The following is a 23,629-nucleotide window of genomic DNA, read 5'->3' as shown; positions in this document are numbered from 1 at the left end:
CGGGGACATGTAGGTGTATCACACCAGTCAGCAAATCACCGGCAAAAGAAAAAGGACAGCAGACAGCGCTGTGCTTGGGGTCCACACATGTTTGGGGTTGGCGTGTCCTGATTGGCTACTCTCGTGCAGATTTTCAGTGGGTGAATGCATGCTTGTGATTGGAGGACAGTATTACCCAAACAAATAGAACAGGAGCAGAACAGACGTTGAACTGTGTTCCGTGATAATTTGACTATTTTTGTTAGTTGTTCCTCGAGCCCACGAAGCCCCTCCCCGTGCCTTTGTATAATCTACAGTGCACAAGAGGGAGGTAGTTCTATCATTAGTACCGCAGGCACTCCTCTCACCGCTCTCGCCGCTGTCAGACCAGCTTGTGTCCGGGGCCCCGTCAAGCTGCTGGCTCAGCTCCAGGCTGCCCGTCACAGGGTCAGCTCAGAGAGCCGACCACTCACAGCCTGTAAAACACCGCTGATGGCTAAAGCACTCACACCATCCATCACACAGGTGTAAAGACTGTACTTATCCCCCAAAGGGGCTTCGCACACGCGGGGCACACATGCACGCCTTTGAGCCGTCGTTTAGTGGATGTTATCGATTAGCCCGCTGTAATTAACACATACTCCGGCAGGGAATGAATCAGCGCTGATTAATCACTTATTGTGATGGTTTTGGTGGTGGAGGTGTGTGTACGTGAGTGTGTGAGTGTGTGTATTGGGTCATCGAGGTTGAAGGAGTTGTAGTCAGGCCCTGGGGTGAGCTGAAGTATAAGTGCCCTGATTGACAGTATAACAGTGCTGCTGTACTATGATACTATGACTGGAGGCATCCACTGTGGACAGCGACATTTGGAGAGCAAAAAACCACAAAAACTCAAGTTCCCGCAGGACATGAACATGAAAACAAAGGCAGAAAATAGAGCAAAAAAAACAACTTACAAACACGAGAACCCACACTGAAGGTTTAGAGCTACATGTAGGACTCAGTAAGTGAAATCATTTAAGAATCACAGGCCGAGGAATGGTAGGCTGAAGATGTCTCATACTTGCCCAAAAATCCCCTATGAAGCAAAGCCTGTCTGTGAGCAAGGTCAGGCAGACGAGGCAGACAACTCAAGGCTGCTGCTACTCTTACATAATCCATTAATGCTCTGTTCTTTTATTTTTGTGCTCTTCATTGTCTGCTGCTGCTGCTGCTGCTTACCTGAAAGCTATATGCTGTAACAGCTGCATTCACTTGTCATCACGGGTTTCCACCACACAAACGCAGAGCATTTCATAAGCTTCAGCATCCACCTGTGAGCTCAGCTCCCTGGGGGGAATAACGAGTGTCAATCCCCAATATCCACTGTAGCTCTGTGTATTATTGTGGGGAGTTAGTTGGCTGACTGAACTACAGATATTTAAACTAACCGAGATACTTTTTGCTTATGGTCAACGCTGCTGATGGTTTGATCCCATAACTGGCAGATTGAATCTGACATGTTTGTGGTGCCATTGAGCTCTTCTTCAGGTGGCAACATCCGTGTCTGAAAAGTGAAGTTAATGCAAAAGTGCCTCAAACTCAGGGAGCGACTCCTCTGGTTGCAAAAAGAAGTATAATTGCATAGAAGTCTATGAGAAAATGATGACTTCTCTCTTGATTTATTACCTCAGTAAACGTTTATGGTCTCAATCTGTAGTTTCAAGTCTTCTTCAATATATCATGATGTTCATTTCGTAAATGATGGTCCGTTTAGGAGAGAATAGACCATAAATCAGGCTATGCTTTAGGGCGGGGCTAACAAGTGATTTACATGTCGCTACCACAGCGTTGTCTTATCGGGTTCAGATTGCCTTTAGCCATATTTTGCATGTAATGCTAATTAGAAAGCATGCTAACATGCCAAACTAAGATGATGAGCATGAGGAGCATCCGCTTGACACAGCCTGTTAGCATGCCGATGCTAACATTTAGCTCAAAGCTCGGCTGTGTCCAAACACACCCACGCGCAGCAGAGCCGGGAGAATGGCTGTAGTCTTGAATCAATCTAGCTTTTCTATAAAATGTTCTCTGCATCAGGTCTAGTCGCTCCTCTAGTTCTGTTCATTTAGGCGCATGAGAACAAAGTCAATCTATAACAGAAAAGTTAAAAACAGTGAAATTATGATCAGAAGCCACACGAGAGTCCACGTGCCTTTTGTTAGACTGCTCATGAAATCTCACAAACAACAGAAATATACATGAGATGTCATCCTTATAGAGTTCAAGGGTGAACACACAATGCTATTTGGCTGGGTGCCAGGACATTAACAAAGAAAGCTGCGTGTCTCACTCTATTTTACCGCCCTGTGTGGTTCCTAATTTCTAATTCTGCCTGTCGCTGTAAACCTCCTCCTGCTTTCAGCTCTAACGGGGAAGAAAAAAAGAGAAGCGGAGAAACTAAATCTCGAGTTGACAATTTAATTATACCCAATACAGCGTTATTTTATTGCACATGCAAGAATCCAATTAACTTCTTAATTTAATCATCCAAGCTTTTATTAGCAAATTCAGATATTTTTTGTCAAAGGGTTCCGACCTCACCGTGGCCCCTGCTTGTCTCAGACAGATTGGGAACTCAACCGAAAAAGAAAGCAAGGGGGCCCTTTTCCTTCCGGTGGCGAGGTTTAAAGGTCGAGGAGCAAATTGAGGTTAGAATAATATACGCCACCAATTTGCACTACATTTTCATCGGCTCGACTGCTGTCTGTCTACCAAGAAAGTGCTTTTGTATTGATTGAATATTTTTGACAGACAGCTCTGGGCTCCTCGTCCAAGGTTCAGACGAATAATGTCCGGGCTCGAGATATGAGTTTATTTATTAATGTTTCTATTTGTCCGAATTTGTTGAGTTGCCTGAGAAGAAGAAGCTGCTTCGGATTAAAAAGAGCACACGTGCATAGAAATGTCTGATTGACCACGGACGTCTAGGGAAACCAAAGGTCTTGGGCGCAGTGATTGTAAAATAGGTCAATCTGAAAAAAAGAGGAGCTGTCAGGTGTTGATTCGAGAGGTCTCATTGCAGGTCACAAAAATGACTTCTTCGATCAAGCCGGCCTCTTTTGTGGCCCCGGAGTGACCTTTAATTTTCAAAAATCTCATTATTATTTTCGGCATAAATAAACCCCAGCTGCTTCTGTTTATTTTGCTCATCTTGTTGACTCTGAATTTGCTCTTTGTGACCAAACATGGCTCATTTTAAAAACCGATATAGTACAAGTATACAATGTTACAGTCACAAATTAGCTCACTCCCAAAATTGGTAACTTTTTGCCAATAAAACAAAAATAAATAAATACAAATACACATATACAGCATTGCCAAAAAGATATCGACCAGCTTAGAAAAAGTCCACATCTGTTGACAATGAAAGTGGTCTCTGCTGCCGCTGCTCAGTCAGCGTTTCATGAGCCCCATCTCCACCCGACCATCCACCTGTGGACTCTTGAGTCCAGAGGGAATTAATGATCACCGCTCCCTAATCCCTGCAGTGCTGAGCTTGGTGTATTGGTGTGGTGTGTGTGCGACAAGAGCCTATAAGAGCCTACACACATAATAATTGACTCCCCCTTTGGTGGGCAACTGAATTGTACGTAATGAAAGTAATCAATGTGCTCTTTTTCTACTGGAAAAGTAATGATCGTCACTAAACAAATCATTCACACATTGACTTATTATACAGAGCATTGCTTTTCTATGTAAGTAAAAAGTTATTAATTAACAGTAACAACTATCAAAACGTGCATCAGTAGATGTTAAAGAAAGAGGGATAATAATAGTCAAAAGACTGAGGAAGCAGGAAGGCAGCGAGGATGGACTCCACATATCCAGCTCAAAATGTGGAGCTAAACTCTTCAGTTTGTATTTTTTTTATTCATAATACATTCAGGACGAAAACAACAATGAAGATTTCAAAATCCACCATGTCATACCTGCAAATTGGAGGGAAAATATAAGAAAACAAACATAATCTCACATGCAAGATTTAATCTCGCGAGCGCAAAAATAAAATCCTGGCCAAAACGCTGTCTCCCTGTGCGACGCAGGCCTGAAAACCGAAAACGAGCGGCTTGAACAGCTGCGATGATTTACGAGGAAAACACCGGCTGTTGTCAGCGCAGTGACAATGGGATCCTCTGGACTCAACACAGAGCTGCTTTTGTTGATTGCGGCGTTTCCTTGGAGCTTTCTCAAGGCTAAATGAGCTATAGGATGAGAGCGGCTGGCAGAGTGCCCCACCGGAACGGCTCCATCCTTTAACACTCTGATTGATCACATTACAGTTAATTAAATATTGGCAAATTGTTCCCATCCAAGGTTGGGGCCATTAAAGTTTACACTCCAGCCACATTTATCACTTTCCGTGTCTCTTTTATCACTGCTGCTTGTCGCCTCTCCTGTGTGTCAAGTGGATGATGATAAACGCCCGAACACTTCGTTTCTCTCACTCTCTTTTACCTCCTTATGCTTTTTTTTTGTTCCTCTCTCTCTCTCTCTCTCTCTCTCTTTTTGGTACAGCTTCTTACGCTTCCCACTGGCTTTTCATTTCAATGAAGTGTGACAGCGCCAATGAAGGAGCGCGCTGCAGCGAGTCCTTTTCCATATTCCTCGGTCGGTGTGTAACCGTCAGAATCTCAAAGGGGATCAGGCGAGGGGGAAATGACAGGGAAGAGCCGGGAGCATGAAGATGACACTATCGGGCAACAGCAGGAGTAAAACACAATTGTACGGCTGTCAGCTGAGATGCTACCCTAATAAACGACAATAATGCTGATGGACAGGGTTATGTTGCATGTCTGACACACATATGGTATTAAAATGGCTCTCATCCTCACTGACAACACTGTATGAGCAAGCCGCCCCCCCCTGTTTACGGCTATGAGTTGGTCTCTTCCAGAAATCCCTTAGGTCACACATAAGGGTGGTGGAAGAGACCGAGTTAGCAGATAGGGATGGACACAAATTGTTGTCCACTTGGGTATGGTTGCAGAGTGATTCATTACTAATGCATTCAGTTTACAGGCCTGAGGGTGAGTGAAGACAGCGTATCACATCTGATAAGGCACAAGGCGCTCCTTGAAAATGAGTCCGTCCTTTTTATTTGGGGGGAGAGGTAGACAAGGATCTGGGCTGTAAAGCCACAAGCCAGTGATTAAATGCACGAGATAAAATCCTCAGACACTTGATGATTACTTATCAATGGGTCTGATTAAGGTTGCAGCGTGGTTTTTGCATTGTGACACAGAGCGAGAGAGTGTTTCTGGGTGACTGTGGCCGACACAGGCGGCCAGAGCAGCTAACGTGGAAGCCTCCAAAATGTTGTTTGTGAAATAATTGGTTAGTGGGAGAGAGGGATATTTTACAGGAGAGGGCTTTGGCCAACAAGGGGGTGTATTTATGTATTAATATATGCACCGAGTGGAAATGGTGCAGGCAAATGTATACAGTCTGCCTGCACCATAGAAATGAAAGAAGAGCAGAACGGGTATTCCCATTCAAATCAAAGCAGCAGAAGCGTCAGATTTCACCTTTGCTGTTGCAATAAACTTTGCGAGCTTCTTCCATAAAAACCCGACTTGCAGAAAGTTGCACTGGGACTGATTCTTGCCCGACGTGACGTGTAATACAACAAGGTCTGCGTCTAGTGTGGGTGAGCATGTAGTCACGCCATGCAGGCCACAATTCTGCTCTGTAACTACCTCCTCGGAGCAACAATGTGATACACTTTGTGGCCCCACTGACGTGTGTTGTCACCATAACAACTAACACTGATTGCCATCTTCTTTTGAACTAGTGAAATGACCAGGGCAAACTGTCTGATGTCTGTTTCACTTCCGATGCCGAAGTGCATAACACCTGCATTCTCTCTAATGGCCACCAGGGGGCGACTCCTCTGGTTGTATAGAAGTCTATGAGAAAATGACTCTACTTCTCTCTTGATTTATTACCTCAGTAAACATTGTAAACATGAGTTTATGGTCTCAATCTCTAGTTTCAAGTCTTCTTCAATACAGCATGATGTTCATTTAGTAAATGATGGTCCATTTAGAGTCAAACAGACCATAAAGGACGGTACGCGGTACGACTTTGTCTGGTCTGGGAGTAGTTTGCGTTTTCCTCTTAGAACTTTAACCCTTTCACAGTGTGTCTACAGTTCTTGAAAGTTAATAGTAACATTTTGATCATCTAAACATGTCTTATCCCTTGTTCGGTTGCTCATGGTCGCAGAGAAACCAAGATGGCGACGGCCAAAATGACGAACTCAAGGCTTCAAAACGGAAGTCCAAGAATCAATGTGTGGCGTCACAGTGACTGCATCCACTTCTTATTTACAGTCTATGGCTCTACTCCTATTCTATTCTATTCCTATCTTCTACACACTGACATAAAGTAACCGATAGGCTTTATTGTTAGTATACAGTAAATTAAACAGGTTCTACAATGTGTTGTTGACCAAAAGGCATCACAGAGAGCGACGAGGTGCAATGACCACTCGCTCCCTGGTAGCATCTTGTAATGCATTTATCCGGCGTGCTCGCTGTTGTTTTGCGTCAAGGTGTAGGTTTTAACTCACTGAATGGGACGTGTCTTCAGACTAAAAAAAACTTGAATCGGGCATTTGGCCTGCTACCGCCTCCTCTAAAATAACTCTCCACCTCTATGAGTGCTTCTCTTTCATATGTTAATGCCTGTTGTTCTGGAACAAATTCAGAAACGGCCTTCAATAAAACTAAAGATCGTCTCATCATCCCAGCGCCAGGTCAGGCTTTTTTAACTGTGGGCCCTTTAAGCTGAAGCTCGCCAAGATATCCCCGAGTGTCATCACTGAGGACCTGACCCTGCTGTAACAACATTAGCGAACGGTGTAGTCTTATAGTGACAGTCAAGAGCGACAACTGGGTTAATGATGTCATGCGTCTCTGTACTGACCATCAAGGTGGCTGCTTGCCACATTTTGCCACACAGCAGAGACACTTTCGATTACTCAGCAGTTTCTCAGCAAAGGCTGTCTGTACTGTGTTCAAATGTAGAAAAGAAAAAAGAAAAAAGGCCCTCAAAGAGATTGCTGTTCTTTATATTCTACTGCACACAGTTTCTGGATGCCAACTGACAGCGGATAAACAGTCTGCCTCTTCTACAAAATACTTCTCTGTAAAATGGTGAGAAGCGTTTTCTCTGTTTGAGGAACTGACCCCCCCGAAACCTGACATTAACTGACGTTTTAGAAGCTCCTTCAAGACGCCGCATTTGTAGCTGTGCTACAACTATCTCAACGCAACTCAGTGTGAGAAATGAGGATCTGCTTCGCTTGTCTAAGTCGTCCAACACTACTGCCGGACAAGAACGCCAATATGCCATGACGGATTCATATTTTTTTATTTTCTAAATCCCTGCATCGCAACTATGAGATGGCCGGTTAGGGAAAAGGTATGGTTAGGCAATCAGCACAGTTGGTTCTGGCTCGGGAGGGAGTGTGATTTGACGTGCTACATTCCCATCGTCCACCGCGCTGACCTTCACATCCTTAATTTCCACGCTGCACTATACGTTAATGGCACCAAAGCCATCGCAAAGGGTGTCCAAGCAGCTGCACGGGGCCTTGTGCCTCTCCAGGGTCTCGCAATACTTTTTTTTTACCAAACATACTTCAAAGGGAATGTGCGGTTCATGAATTCTGTCCAGTGAAAATAAATGTCACATGAAAAACAAATCGTGCGACAGATTACTCTTTCTTCAGTTAAGGTCCCAGATGAGCGCATCCCGACCCCAGAACAAGCCCATTTAACGCCGCAGCTGATCGGGCTCTCTCTGCTCTACTCACCCATTTTACACAAATGTGGGAGTCTGACAGCACTAATGGATTCCTTTTTGATCTGACTTAACTGTGTGAAACGGAAGATATTGATCCACGAAGGCACCGCAAGAGAGCACTGAGCATGTACGAATCTCTTAAACACAAAAGGACCTGATCCAAGACCCGAGGATACCCAGAGAGAGAACTCCAAAGGGAACTACTACAAGACTTCACACCCTCCGTTTCCTCAGAATTGGATAAACATTTACCAACTGTGACATTGTGCTCAGAATTCTTCTGACCATTCCGGTGACAAAGAGCGAGCGCAGTTTTTCAATGTTGAAACAAATCTATTTGCCTGCATCAGTATCTCAGGACAGACAGTGTGGAGTAGCTCTTTTCCAGTGAATAAGGCGTGGCATCCAGGATGATTTACCCACTTCGGACAGTGTAGTCCAGTAGGTTCCTCTCATACATCCACATTCTGCTGTATTTTTGCAATTTTATTTTGGTCTTTACCATCTCTAACTACTACGGTGAGGAAATAGGTGACTATCCCATGCAGGTGTGTCTCGGAATCTACGACACATGCTAGCTGAACACTGTATCAATAAAGCTAAGCCGGTGTTAGCAATAGCTAGCTGATACTTCGGCAAACTGCCTTCAACACTAATGTTACAATGGGCATTTAAAGGCACAGTGCGTGGCATTATGTGGGTTCTATTGGCAGAAATTCAAAACCAAATTGTAAAGTAAATGTTTTCTTCAGTGTCTAATCACCTTAAATTAAGAATCGTAGTGATTTCATCACCTTAGAATGAGCCTGTAACATCCACATACGGAGCGGGTCGTCTTGGCAGCCAAACACTGGCTCTACAGACGGCCATTATTGCTTGGCGCACGGGAGAAGTTTCAGTTGGTTGCAATCTGCAACCTCACCACTAGAGGCCTCCAGATCCTACAAACTAGAGCTTTAAAGCAGGAAAATATCCCAAAACTGCAAACAATGTAGTCGAAGGTTAAGTTGCATTAATTCATGAAGGCAATAAAATAATAACATGGAGGCTTTCTATGCTTGCAACCGACAATAGCGCATCACCCGTAGTTCTCCATTCACACTTAAAGCCCCGGACACATACACTAGAACACTGCTGAAAGTCTTCACTAAGAGGCAACACATCTTGTTAGCAAGTTAAAACACCCAAGAACACAGAAAAACAATATGTCAGGAGGACAAAAGGTCGGCTTTGTATATGGCTGATAAAATATCGGGCATGTGATGAAGCAGAAAACCGATAACATCAGTTCCCCCGAAGGGGAATCGTTGTGTGGTCCCTTTGCCTTACACTCTACTTCCCCTTTAATGTGGCAAACCTGAGTAACCCATGAGTCATTGTCGACGTTCATAACTTGTAGTGCGGAGGAGACTCTGGTTTGTTCTAAAAGTTACAGTATGCTTACGTCTTCAATATTTTACAAGCAGTAAAGCATTTTCCTCTCGTCAGGAATCAACATGAACATTTTATCGCCATAATAGACATTGATTAAATTTCTAAATAACCCAGTAATTACATTGAGATAAATATTATAATGATATTTCATTATATACCACGTGGAGGTCGTGGCCCAATTACAGCACTTCGCACACAGCCAGACGCTGTGCAGGTAGAGAGGTGGTGAAATGTGGTTTGAAGGCCCGCGGCTGCGTTTCGATCCACAGATATAAAGGTGCTGCTGCAGAGACAAAGAGAGGCAGCGAGGATTACTCCGACAAAAAAACGTCTTATGTGGCCTGCGCGTACAGCCTGCAGTCATTCCATGTAAGGCCTTGCTTCTGTCTCTCAACTGACATATACCTTTTACTCGTGCTGCACCCCCTGTTGGTTGCGCCGCTATGACATGAGGCCAAAACCATACACATGCCCCAGGCAAAGACGGGGGGGAAAGAGCGAGAGGAATCAAAGGGGGATTTCATAGCGCACAGTGGAAGAAGTTCACTTTCTGCGGCTGAAAGAAATCCTCTTTTTTTTATTCTGGGGCATTTTACAATGACGATCCACGCCCGTAAATAAAATGTTAAGATCTGCTAAATGGTGAACTCTTTCAACAATTTGAAGCCACAGGAAGCAGGAGGGTGGGCAGAGATGGAAGGAAGGAGGGAGAATAGACGGAGAGCGTCTGGAGAAAAAGCCTGGAACAAGGGATGAAAGTATAAGAAAAGAAAGATAGGAGCGGACAATAAAGGAGGACAGGAGCTTTGGGGAATGAGTAAAGGGAATATGTACAATACCGAATGACAGCTAATAAAAGCACCTTTTTTTCCTCTTTCACACATAGTCCTCCGTGGTCTGAACGTGCAGATCACCACTATCTCCTCCTGAGCTGCGCCCCCATTTTATGCTCCAGCGGATGACAATAATTTAAGCCTCCCGATATGCAAATGTCCTTAATTGGACTGTCACAAGTTCCCAGGCATCGTCAACTTTACAAAATGACTGAGGCTGGGAGCAGATTGGATTTTGGTGGCCAATCTTGTACACATAATTTTCAGTAATTTTGCAAGCGTCTCACCGCGGGGGGTCCTGTGACATACCACTTACAAGTACTATCTATAATCGCTGCGTGAAGGAAAAAAACCCAATAAAACAACTCTGTCTTTCTCTCTATAGCCAATTACTCTCATCCCAACCAGGCCTTTCAGTACTCGGGCGACTCATCTGGTTTGTACCTTTTTAAAAGCCTCTACGACTGTGAGGTTTGAGCCAGCAATTTCTCTCCCCCCCTGGAGGCCCCCCCGTTGTTCCCATTCTGTCAGATAACTATATTTTGTTCCGCACTCAAAACTCTACCGTGTTTAGAAGAATACGTTTTTTCTGCCTTCGCACAAATCAAAAGGCTTTGTTTTTTTTGTTTTTTTCCAAGGATCTCAAGCGCACGTGCGTGAGTGAAGTCGAGACATTGGAATTCATGAGGATTAGCACAACACTCGTAAAGGCATGAATATTCCATGGAGTTGCAGGGGCTGTGTTGTAAAGGTGTGAAGCCAGAAGCGTCCATCCGTGTGTGTGTGTGTGTGTGTGTGTGCGTGTGTGTGTGTGTGAGAGATCAGGGACAGAAAGCAAAACCAGCTCATGCAATATGGAGCTAATGCATTTAATGTATTCTCATTCCAGGTAAATAACCTTGATGCGCAGCCTCCTGGATATTTTCTGTCATCTCGAGTAATCCGGGGCCATCAATTATCCCCGATGTTCTCCTGTCATGTTTTTGTATAATCGTTGTTTATTTAAAACATCCTTTTTCTTTCCTTTTTTTCACGTTTGCTCGAAGACCATCAATCACAGAGCGAGCGAGTTAAGGTGTCAGGTCTGCGTGTGTGTTTCATTAGAAAACAGGAAGGAAAATCACATCACACGCATAACTTCCAGCCGCTGCAAGCCAATCCACATGAAGTCATATTCAAAAGCAACAAATTCTTCCCTTGGTTATGAGGGATCGTTAAATCACTTATCATGGGGTTTCTTGAGCATTATTTTTCCAATTCATGATCATTTCTTCAGATTTTTCTTTCCCGTAGCAATCAATTTACTCCCACCTCCACCCACTCGCCCTGTTCCCAGCTAATTGAGTCTTTGATTTACATGCGAGTGAAATGTGTAAATGATATTATTATTACGACACGTTAAGAAAAGAAGATAAAACACCAGTGCGGAGATAAGAAGATGAGCCTGATGAGGCTAAAATGGGCTTCTGACGGGGCGAGCATCAGCGCACCTACCCGCAAAGACGGGAAGACAAATCCCCAAATTCCTCATCTGGATTTGGCAAATTGATGCATCGCATTCAATGTGAAAGAATAGTGGAGGAGGGAGTAGAGAGGATTTCTGCGGTGATCTTGCCACCAGGTGATTAAGGCCACGAGATGTTTGCTGGAATGATGTTCCAATAACCTCCGTGCACTGGAACACGGATCTAGAGGGGGGGGGGGGGGTCATCGAGGAATTAACTACATGGATGTGTGTGGGGGATTAGTATTAAATCTAAAGCTCCGACTGTTATGTTTCTATCAGAAGGAGATTTTCCTTTGATTCCCACATTCCTTTCCCCGTGCTCTCCTGGGTGCTGTTTGAAAAACGGCAGCTCGTTGCTTTTTTCCTTCTTCAGCGTGACAGACGATTTCTTGCCCTTGTGCGAAGATTGTACCCATTCGATGAAAATCAAGCAAGTGATTAATAAGTTAGCGCCGAGGTAAATCAAGGAGTGCGGTGGAAAGTCACTGTGTGTGGTTAAGTTGAATGCTTTGAATTATCCACATTCCTCCTCAGAAATCGAAAGCCGACTGAGTGTCTCTGAGCCAGCGATAGGAGAAGTATTCAGATATATTACTCCAGTGAAAGCAGCAAAACCACTCTGTGAAAAAGTCCCGCATTCAAGTCCTCATGCAAGGAGACTCTAGGACTCGTTGTCCTCCGCTCAATTGGCAGCTTGATGAAAAAGAGGCCACTTCCCACTGATGAGGTATCCTTAACTTGTTCGCCGTTTCAAGCAGGAAACATGGCGGACTGCTCGTAAACGTTCTGTTATTCCGTCACGATTTACTCTCCCCGCCTCTTTTGTGTCTTTTGTTTGGGGGCAGTAACGTCTTTAAATGTGCTTTTTGCACCTCACGTCTCATCCAGTATTCTCAGCAATACCTACGGACATTCAGAGAATATCTCACAAAATGTTTTCGGATGTGATACAGAATAATAAAGAAATCACACACCAGGCGGTGGGGAGGTGGAGGGGTCTAACAAACAGAGGTTTATCAGCCAGGACAACACGCTTCGTTCCCCGTGTGAAACGAGAAGTCAAGGTTATCTTGACCCAAACAACGATCTATTCCTTAAACCTAACCAAGTAGGTTTGTTGCCTTAACCAAACTAAGTATTTTTTATTCGTAAACCTAACTAAGTATTTCACAATCTTTTTCTGAACCTAACCAAGGAGTTTTGTTTAGGACCTCCGTCTTCATGGGAAACTAACGAGTGGAAATTGACACGCGTTGCAAGCTTTCGTAGGAAAACGCACAAAAAAAACGAGGATACGTTGCAATGATATATTATTTCATTCCTTTTGATTGATTTATAAACCTCTGGACTTCTATGGCTCTTGTTTCATTAAGATCTTCAAAATGTTCTGTATATTCAAAAGAAATTCCCATATTTCGGTGTTCTATGAGAAGTCAAATTTTAAGGGAAGAAGTAAAAAGATAAATCGTAATTTAATGAGGATAAAGTTAATTATTTGTGTTAAACTCTTTCAGTCTGCTGATTTTGAGATACTTAGTTGTCATTGGACAGGGCGGGTATTAGAAATTGCAATCTGATGAGCAACTATAGCTGTCGGACAAATGTAGTGGAGTATAAAGTTGCATAAAATAGAGAAGACTCAAACGTGTACTTGAGTAAATGTACTTAGTTACATTCCACCACTGGTCTAAACAGATCCGGTTTGAGCAGCGAGTCTTTTATTCCTCAGTATTGCGTCATCAAATCAAATCTGCTGTTTCAGTCTGACCCTCCCCTCCCACACACACACACACACACACACGCACGCATACACTTTAAATCTCTCCTGCTCCAAAGAGGAAACTTAAAAACTAGGTGATGAGAGGAGGAGGGGGGTTGCTGTCCAATTTCAAAGAGAAAAAGGAGGTCCTGTTCAGAAAACACACAGAAGGAGGGCTGGAAGTCAGAGGAGATGTTTTGGAGAGAGGATGAATGAAAAACACAAGTACTCAAGGGTAGACAGGATGAACCTCTAAATTGAAGTTGTATATCAAAAGCAGCGTCGGAACTCTTTGAAGCGCCTCGGTGATGTGCTGGCAAGTGATGAATGCGGTATTGACAAACAGGGATCGCTCTCACGGAGCGCCGCTTTGAGAGTTGAACTTCGGGGGGGAAGTCTCTGAAACAGCATCCCTCTCTCCATCCGACTGAGAAAACTTTTGGTTCGCTTGCTTGTATGTTTGTCTCCCGGGAGGAGCGACGGTTTGTTGACACTTTAATTGGAGGCCTCGAGGTTTGAATGCTAATTGTGAACAAAACCGCCGACAGCGAATATGTGTTACCTGCGTATTAACACAAACGCACACCTGGATATTCGTCATCAGTGTCACCAAACGTGTTGTCTGCATTCTCTGTGCTACTAACACTTCTCACATGTGGTACTTATTATTATTATTATTAATTATTCTTCATAGAAATGCCTCAAAATATATGTGTTGAAACTTTGTTCCGCACCTTACGGTGTTCTGATTTTCTGGTCCCACTTCCATGAAGATGAAATCACAGAGTAGAGGTGTATCTCATAGACATCGCACATATGCAGCATTTGAGCCACAGTGTGCCAATGAGACAAAAAGTCCCTTAAAACATAAAATGTCCCTCGTCTCCCATTAAACCCAGGGCAGGATCAACAGAGAGGTGAAGTCCCGCCCCTTCTGGTGGACCACTGGTCATTATTTATTATATTACTAAAGATTGTCAATTGTTTATAGTGTAAACACAAATGAATTTTTAGGATAAAATGTCTAAATAATATATTTAATATCAAAGTATTGTTTATTGGCCCCCTGGGAGCAGCGACTCCCAAAAGAAAAGTACAAATTTAGCAAATGTGACCTCCTCCCAGATAATTCTAATAATGTTTTGACACTCTTAGAGAAAGCTGGGCTGCTAAAGTCTGCAAGAACAAAGCTTAGATCTGTTTTGTAGTGCCGACAAAAAACCCCGACATCTTACTTCAGAGCCAACAGAAACACATGTACCCACTTCAGACATGGAGCCTCACGAATCATTCTTCTAATTTCAATAGCAGTAAATGCCCCAGTTTGAAAGCAACAACGTCACTCACACACACACACACACACACACGTACGACGAGGAGGTAGTTGACTGGAAATTTGGTTAAATGGATAGTCACGGAGCCTGAAACGTGTTCCTTTCCACTTCTTTTTGAACGAACAAAAGGAGCGAGCTCGGCTCGGCCCCCCTCTGCCAGTTCTGTAACTCATCAAAAGACAAAAAAAAAAACTAAAAGCCGAGACAAAAAAAATCTCATTACAAAGACTATTTCCCTCATCTGTGTGGTTCAGTGAGGAAGCAGATTGCATTTCAGTACTTCATTAATAAATGAGTATGTGAACAATGGCAGAGTGATGGCTCCATTGTCTTGAAGCCAAAGTCGGAGGCACTCTGAAGGCCAGATAGTCATTCTGTGCTTTCCAGCTCACAAGTCTGCAGATAATGTTTGCATCAAAAAGTGTGCTTCTGAATCACACTGTGCAAAGAGTTTGACTTTTACAGCTTTGCACTCGAGTCCTTATCTTAAACAAACTTTGTTCCGTCCACCTGTTTCTTATCAGCCCTCCATACACTAAGTCAAAAACGGATCTAATGGTTTGAGAAAAGATGAAAAAGAAGAGCGCATTTGAAAAGGAAGCAAGGGAAGAAAGCGAGGGCTGGTTCCAGGTCAAAATACAAGCGAAATGACTAAAAGAGGAGCTTAATTGCAGTGGGAGGAAAGCCTGAACAGAAAGCACAGACGGATAAAAGGCATCTGGCAGCCTTGTTGTAGAAAGGGTTTTTTTTCCTGATTGACTATCTCTCAAAATTATTTCAATCTGTTACTTTTTAATCATGGTTTTAAGCAAAAGCTTTGAAGTCAGGGATTTTGATCAAATTGACACAGCGGCACCTGCTGTTTTTTTTCCTCTTTGAAAGGACAAAAAAAAAGAAAATTAAACTGTTGCCTCATTAGAAGCAGCCCCTTGGTCGCGGCATATTTTCATTCAAGCTCTTGTAATGAGCTTTAAAAAGGCACAAAGGGTCTCTCGTCAGAGAGCCTCGTCTTCAACTTCACATCTATATTATCCGATCGCGATAAAAGTGACTTGTCGTTTCCATTCATACAGTTTGACAGAAGATGATTTCCTTTCAGACTCCACATTTAGGAGATCGCCATGGGGCTTTTTGGAATAATGCGTGACAGTTTTTCCCTTCATGGAAATGATAAAACTGGAGGACACGGAGCTTAAATACAGTGACAGCTCAACTTAAGCAGGTGACTGACCCAAGAAGCTGCACAGATAGAGCATCGGAGTTATTTTTATCATAGCAAGACGGAAGTTGTTCGGTTTGCCCCGTCAACATGTGCATGTTTTACTTCATGTTTAAAAGCACTTTAAAGTAATCCATTATATTTTCTTTTACTTCATCCTCTCTACTCTTGATCCATCTCACTTCCACACACGTGTATCCCGTCCGTTAGCCACACACACACGATTCACCTCTCAGACAAACAAACCCTTTCTCATTCCTCTCTAGTTAATGAAAACATCGTAGCGCTCATGCTTCACCTACACACTGTACTTAGCTCGCTGCTAGCGTGCTAATGAGATGCTTTTTTTATAATTAGCTCTAGATCTGTCTCCCAATAAGACTGACTAGTGAGAGGCTAATTAATCACAGCACATTAGCCCGCCTGTATGTTTACACAAACCTATTGTATTGCTTCATGGCAGTGAATGACGGTATGATTCCCCCCCGCTGTTTATGGTTTAATGGGAAACTTGGATTCTCTGAAGAAAGCTCAGGTCAGAGATAATTGTTTTGTCTTTTTAAATAATGACTACAGAGGAGAGTTTCGTAATGCATAAAGAATTCAGAGACGATCGACTTTGTGCAAGAACATTTTCCTATTCTTACACCGTACAAATATTTACTGTAAAATTACAGTAAATCACCGGCGGCAATTTTGCCATCAAGCTACTGTACAATCTACAGCTTCTCTATGTATCAAGCGAATACAGCAACTGACTGTTATTAAAGCAAACGGTTATTTACTGTAATGGTTCAAAATTACAGTATTTTAGTGGCAGCAGTTTCACTTGCTTTCTCTACTGTGCCAGAAAAATAAAGTCATCAAAATGTACAGTCATTTGTCTGCAGTAAGTAGTAAATTACTGTGAAAAAAACACTTGGCCATCATGGGAGCAGGCATTATGACGCGCAGAATGCATTGCTTTCAAAGCAATATACAGTATAAGCATAATACAGTAGGTCACTGTCAGAGTTTCACAGTAAATTTACATCGCAGTGTTAAGGTGTATCTTACTTTTCTTGGTACTTTTTTTTCTTGTTCGATTGTCCCACGTCAGATTCAGAAAATACTCCTGACTTCAGATAACTCTGTAAATGACCGGCGTTAACATGATGAATGTCACCTGAGTAAATTACATCCGTTTACACCCCCCCCCCCCCCCCAGCCAGCTTCCATGTGTTTTATTGAAGTCCTGCTTTCGGAGATCCATAAAGGAAAGTCTGTCAGTCTCAACAGCATCAGCAATGGAATTAAGGGACCTGCTAAAGCCAAGTAATGGAAGGATAATAATGTGTTCTGTTAATGCCTTGTCACCTGAGGGTCGTATTGTCACTGAAATAGAGAAAGAATGGCGAAGACGACCGCAACGGGAGGGGGTCAAATAATTGAAGATGTTCATATTGGTATTTTAGTGTTATACAATAGCATTAATATTCATTTTAATTACTGGTGATATTGGTAGGCTTTATGAATACATTTAGAGAAAATGAAAATACGAGATGATTGGTAAGTGCGGCACGTTCTCCTAAACAACTCTGTTTGTACGAGGGGTTCCTGCATGAGGCCTTTTTGTTTGTTTGTCAAAAGAGACAGCGGGAACGAGCTGAAACCTGCTGTCAGTCTGACTTCTCATTTGCGGTGAATGATTGCAGGACTCCGGGAAATAAAAAAAGTAAGTCCTCCCGTATTCAGAGTTTGAAAAAAAGCCGAAACTGCAAATGTGACACATCATCGCCAACATAAAGGGTGAAACATATAATTTATGCGTAGCCCGAATGTGCATTGTGTATGTGTGTGCACGGCACACTGGGGTCTTGTGAAGCTGTCTGAACTGCCAGCGCTGTTCAAGCAAAAGCTGCAGGGCCCCGAAGGACCAGCAGAAGCGAGGGATTGGCACATGAATACACTTTGAGGCGGGACGCCCACACCACCGGGAGATCCAAGAACAACCAAGAGTGACTGACAACCAGCTAACCTGTGTCAAGTGACGGGGCTCGGCACAGCTTTTGCCCATTAACCTCATTAACCCGGCACTTTAGAGGCTTACTCAGTACATTGGTTGCAGTCTCCTACCACTTCGTTTTAATAACCTAATGGACCACAGAGCCGGTCCCTCTTATTATCCACCACTACGGAGTCCAGAGCACAGGCTACACTTGAAAAGGCAGCAAAGTGAATATTTTTAGACTTTACTTTCCGCTCCTAAATCAATAATGTTTAGCTGCTGTTGTTAAACAAAGGGAACTTATGGTTAGCACAGCAGAATAACTTTAAATTCACTTAGTCATTAGCGGTACATCTTCCAAGGCAACACATCTGACTTGCAGATTCTCTCCGCTGCACCATTTGAGCTTCAACTGTCATTTTAGTGGAGACATTTAAATCTGTCTTCACCACGTTAAACCTCCTTTTGAGTGATGAAGACGTTCCAATTAATTACATCTAAGATGCTAATTTATCTAATAATGTTTTGTATTGTAATGTATTACAAATGAGATAAATGTACCACAAGTCCCAAGACCTTTTGGACAACTGAGCCTCCACTAAGTCCCATATGCAGACTGGCCAATCATACTACTACTACTACTACTACAACTACTACTACTATCTGGATGTTTCTAAAATATTACGTTTCTACATAAAACCTGTGGAGCTATATAGCTATTAACATTGTATACATGTTGCTTTTTAATGATTGTAATAGTCTCGTTATAGTATATTTATCTTGTTTTGAACCTGTTTGACATCCTGGATATATCGCTTTATAATTTTTCAGAAAATATGTAACTATTTGTCCAGTTAGTGACCGTGTGGGCTCCATGGTAGATGTGACAGCTTGACAGAGGAGCAGCAGGACGCAGGGCTCAGCGAAAGGGTCAATTCCCGGCATCGACATTCACGGCCAATGTTAAAGGTCAGTGTCAAAGGTGGAAGTAGTGTGCCCTTCATGTAGAGAGGCACAAAGTAAAAGGACACAAACTAGTTTGTACGGCATGTCGTCCAAACTCGTCAAAGGGAAACACGAAGTGAAAGCACTCCCTGTGTCGGGTTGATTGTTTGCAGCCTCCCAAACCTCCGTTGTCACAATGAAGTTGAGCGAAGCACTCTGGTGGGAGCATACTGAAGCCTTCAGGGTGGGGGAGGTGGGGCCGGTGGTCGGGCATCTCATACCCAACCACCAGAGTTTGAATCTTATCACTGCTCCAACACTTCAACCGTGAAGTGTTGTTGCCACGCACAAGGCCTGGGTTTACCAAGTTGAAGCATCACTTCAGTACATTTCTGCACAATTTCAACGACATCGCTCCATGTATAGCTGTCAGGGAACGGAAAAATTCAGGTTGACGACCGACTGAGCTTGTGTTGGCACTTGTCAACTAATAAAATTATGTGTTTGTGACAGACTAGACACGAGCATATGCTCCAGACGAGCTGTGTTCATGCACATGTGTGTCAGTTCATGAATAACAAATGGGCCTTTGAATAGAACAGGAAGCTTAAGATGTACATCAAAGTGTGTTTCCTTGATATTGTTATCTGCAGCACAGCTGTTTGTGTCGCCTACCTTTTTTATTGTCTTTGTTTCTCAGGAAGAAACACGTGCACTTTGTCAGACATAGCCATGCATGATACAATGAGTCTATCCGTACCGGTGCGTTTCACTCTCCCTGACATGCTGTCTGTGCGGTTTTTGAAGCTCGTGGCTGCAGTGACGGCTGATGTCAGTCTCAGCCGGCTTTCAGGCACAGCGGTCCCACTTTTCCTGTTGTTCCAGACCAGTGAGTGTGGTGACTGTTGCTCCCCGCTCGGCGTTCCGGGAGGATTACCGAGCAGGTTTTGGAGTGATGTAAAAGACTAGCGGGGAATTACTGTGGGTCTGTGCTAGTTTCTTGGCGTTTTCCCATTGAATCAAACAAGAGTCGTGAGGTGCTTTTTAGGAAGTCGAAGATGGAATATTCATGATGTTCCTGCCATCACCAGTCCAGCAGCATGACTGCAGTCAGTCAGACATTTCTTGTCATGTCTCTGATTGTATTTAAAAACCTGGCTGGTCAAATTAATGAGGATTAACCGAAGAAGGCGGGATTACTGGATAACTGTCTCCGCTCCGAACTGTGTCTGCCTGGTCTGACACCGCTGCTTCAAGAGGAGGAGAAAAGAGGGTGACTGCTGCAGTGCGTGTGTGCGTATGTGTGTGTGTGTGGTGTGTGTGTGTGTGTGTGTGTGTGTGTGTGTGTGTGTGGGGGGGGTTGTTGGGCATAGCTCGAAGGTGGGCGGGAGGAGGAGGTGAGATACAAAATAAAAAAGAACATGTGGGAAGTGGCGATCAGAGGAAACGAGAGAGAAATGAGATCTAATCGAAAACAGGAGGAGACGTCTGCACGGAGGATTGGTGATGCTAATGTTCTTGCATGCTTATTAATAATTTACTGAGAAAATCTCTCTTGGTACCGTCGCTTATGAAATCCAGGAATACCCATGCGCTCTGCCCGTTGTGTGTGTGTGTGTATGTGTGTGTGTGTTGTCATTGTGTGGCTGTCAGTCTATCGAGAGCCAGAGGACATATGCTGGTCAGCCAGCTGCCCTCCCTACTGTCTAATCATTTTCTCTCTTTCTCCCTGTAGGGTGGCCATTACAGTGAGCCCCTCAGGCCATGCCACAGCACACACACACACACACACACACACACACACACACACACACACACACACACACACACACACACACACACACACACACACACACACACACACACACACACACACACACAGTAGCAAACAATGGGAAATTGTTTTAGTAAGCATACACACATGCACGCTTGCACACACACAAACACACACACACACACACACACTCTCTCTCACTTCATCCATCCATCCAGCCCAGCTCGAGGGCCTTGGTGAGTGGGCTCCAGCCCCACGCTGCAGCCCCATGCTAGGGCCTTGGCCACATTAGCGACCTGGCGGGCAGCCTGAGCTCACTGACTGCCTGCAGCAAACGTCGTCCCACAAGAGCTGGCACCCTTTAGAAGAGCTGGAATGGTCACAAAGTGGGAAGAATCTAATCCGGTTTGACTCTTTCTTGTTTTTTTCGGCAGCGTCTTCAGCCACCATGGGGCTTATTTAGGCCACTCTCCACTCTAAATAAATATGAAATATGAGTCCTGTATGTGATGTGTGCTCACTGGGAATTATTGGATTAAATGCCTGCAGGGTTAACGCTAAGAAAAAAAAAGGAAAGCTGTGATGCTGCAGTTATAGTACAGGAAGCCAATTTAAGCCCTTTCACAGTGATATCACATGACAGCTTTGTATGGTTTATATCCTTAGTGTAAGTATATCCTGCAGCTATGCTTCCCTGTGCGGATTAACACCTGAGTCATCGTTGGCTGCCTCCCATTTGGTCTGAGATAGCCCGCCTCCACCCCGGCTGCTACGCTCACCCTCCAGTTGACAGCCATTAGGGTTGAAATGAGCCATACCTGCGTAAGGGATGGGGGCGTCTTTGTCCAGGGCCACCAGAGGAGGATCCAGCAGAACGACGTCAGTGTTTTCAGTGATCACCCCGTGGTACGACGTCTCAATCCACGGCTTGTGCTTATTCACTGTGGGGGACAGAAGGCAGAGTGTGAGGCGTCAGTGTCACATGATCATGTACATCCTCAGTTTCATTTAAACAATTTAACTTTGACATGCACACAAATGCAGTGTACTCTAGCAAGAATACACACTTTCTCTTCTTCTTGGCTCCTCTAGCCGATGGTTTCTACAAGACATTCTCATTTTGCTAATCTCCCCCCCAAAACCTCTTTTCTCTCTTTTCTTCTTTTCTTCCTTCAAACATTCCCTGCAGGTTTCAAAGCAAAGCGCCATGCTTGATCAATGACCACCACTGCGCTGCCAGCAGAGAACTGTATCCAAGGCTGAGTCAAAACAAAGTTCATGTGCTGAGGGCCTGATTAAGGGCCATAATTGAGTAACCGCCCTCTGGGCCGTGCGGCACCGTGCCGACCCACTTGCCATTTGTTTACCTTCTTTCGGTCAGAAAAAAAAGAAAAAAGGAGGCAGAGGAAACAACTCCTTAGTGCTTTTAAGCTGGTCCTGAACAAAGCCACAAATTACACTTTGTGTGCCTTAAAGCTCAAGTTTAAGTTTGTGGGCTGAACATGACACAAAGCAAGGCCGCTTTCTGCGGTCCCGTAAAAACAGAACAAAAAACATAATGCGGTTTAATAAGGAATGAAGTGCATATTCAACTAATTCTCCATTCAGTGAAAGAAAAAACACTGCACTGAATGTCAGTAAAAGCCACATGGAGATGCTAAAACGTGTACTCTACAAACAAGACCGACACATGTTACCACGTACTCTATAATGTTCATACAGTCTTTATGTAACTATCTGTTTTCACGGCACTTCAAAAACAGATTCAACAAACAGAGCCATGTTTTGCTACCGAGAGCACATGAGAACTAGTTAGCAAGCGTGCAGGAAAAGTCAAAATAGTAGCTTAAAGTAATGGATTCTTTTATTCTCTTAGTTAACTAAGAGAATAAAAGAATCTGTTAAAGTAATGGATTCTTTTATTCTCTTAGTTAACTAAGAGAATAAAAGAATCTGTTATGTCTTCGTCTTCCATTTATGTTACTTTTACTGGATAAAAATGGATAAAAATGAACTTTCGTAAGTATACCAGAATACCAGAATGCTTGTAAATTTACATAATAAAGAATAATGATGACCATGGGAACAACATGCTAACGCTACAGGGATACATAGTCACGGGTGTCAGGCCAGAAAGCATGACTAACGGCCCAAATACATGCCAGAGGAGATCATTTACAGGGGCAGAGAGATGGGAGCACAATAGACTATTAGGATGCGATAAATATGCATGAGCGTGCTACAACGGTGACGGGTAAAATGATGCCGGATTTCAACTTTAAATGCCAAACCGTGTCATTTTGGGAATTGATAGCTTGCTGACGACGCTGTGCACGAATGTCATAGAGAAACATGATTTTTATGGGTCATCCTGTCGCTGCCAATGCTGCCGCAAAAGACGGACCAACCTGTTTTTTTTTTTGTGGAACGTGATGCAGGTGCAGACTAATCGGCACACATGGTATTTATGTCAGATCTGGTTCTCCATGTCTGCAAAATCAAATTACTGCTTCAGCAGGACAAGAAGACTTTTATCATATGAGAAAAATAGAGAGACATTTGAAAGCAGATGAAAAATAAGCTAATATCCTCCTCCAACTTGGAACAAGTGCATAACCCCAAATAATGTGTAAAACAGGCTGTAACACTATTTGAGCACAATGCGTGACAGCTAATGAGGAGTCTGGAGATCAAAAAGAGGCTCAACTTCGTGTTCGGCCCTCTCACGGCTTAGGAGGCCTGTTGCCCTTTAAATCCCTGATGTGGCCGTTTGTGCCGCTCGCCGTGACTACTTAGTGTCAGGCTGACCTAAATGTTCTGTTATCACAAATGCCTAAATGTTTCTATTGTGAGAGCACGATGTGATCAGAGGCCGTTTCTCTGGGCTTTGGGTATCGGCAGGTATCGAGTACCGATCAGATACCGGTGATGAGCTGTCTCTGCTTCACTGGGTGGAAGTGATCCTGTCATGTGTAAGGCAACGTTGACCTTGACTTAAACATTGCTT

At 43.7% G+C, this 23,629-nt stretch overlaps 1 protein-coding gene across 1 annotated transcript in view; it reads right to left on the bottom strand.

The window, feature by feature from the left end:
* LOC306701636 (calsyntenin-2-like) overlaps nt 1-23,629 on the bottom strand; it is a 211,127-nt gene that overhangs the window by 108,107 nt on the left and 79,391 nt on the right. Inside the window, exon 2 of the mRNA XM_079166997.1 lies at nt 21,441-21,563. Coding sequence (XP_079023123.1) covers nt 21,441-21,563 — 123 coding nt within the window. The remainder of the gene's footprint in view (nt 1-21,440; nt 21,564-23,629) is intronic.

Source organism: Pholis gunnellus (assembly GCF_910591455.1).
Source record: "Pholis gunnellus genome assembly, chromosome: 9".
Classification (NCBI taxonomy): domain Eukaryota; kingdom Metazoa; phylum Chordata; class Actinopteri; order Perciformes; family Pholidae; genus Pholis; species Pholis gunnellus.
Note: the sequence above shows the minus strand (reverse complement) of the source record. Positions and strands in the feature narration are given on the sequence as shown.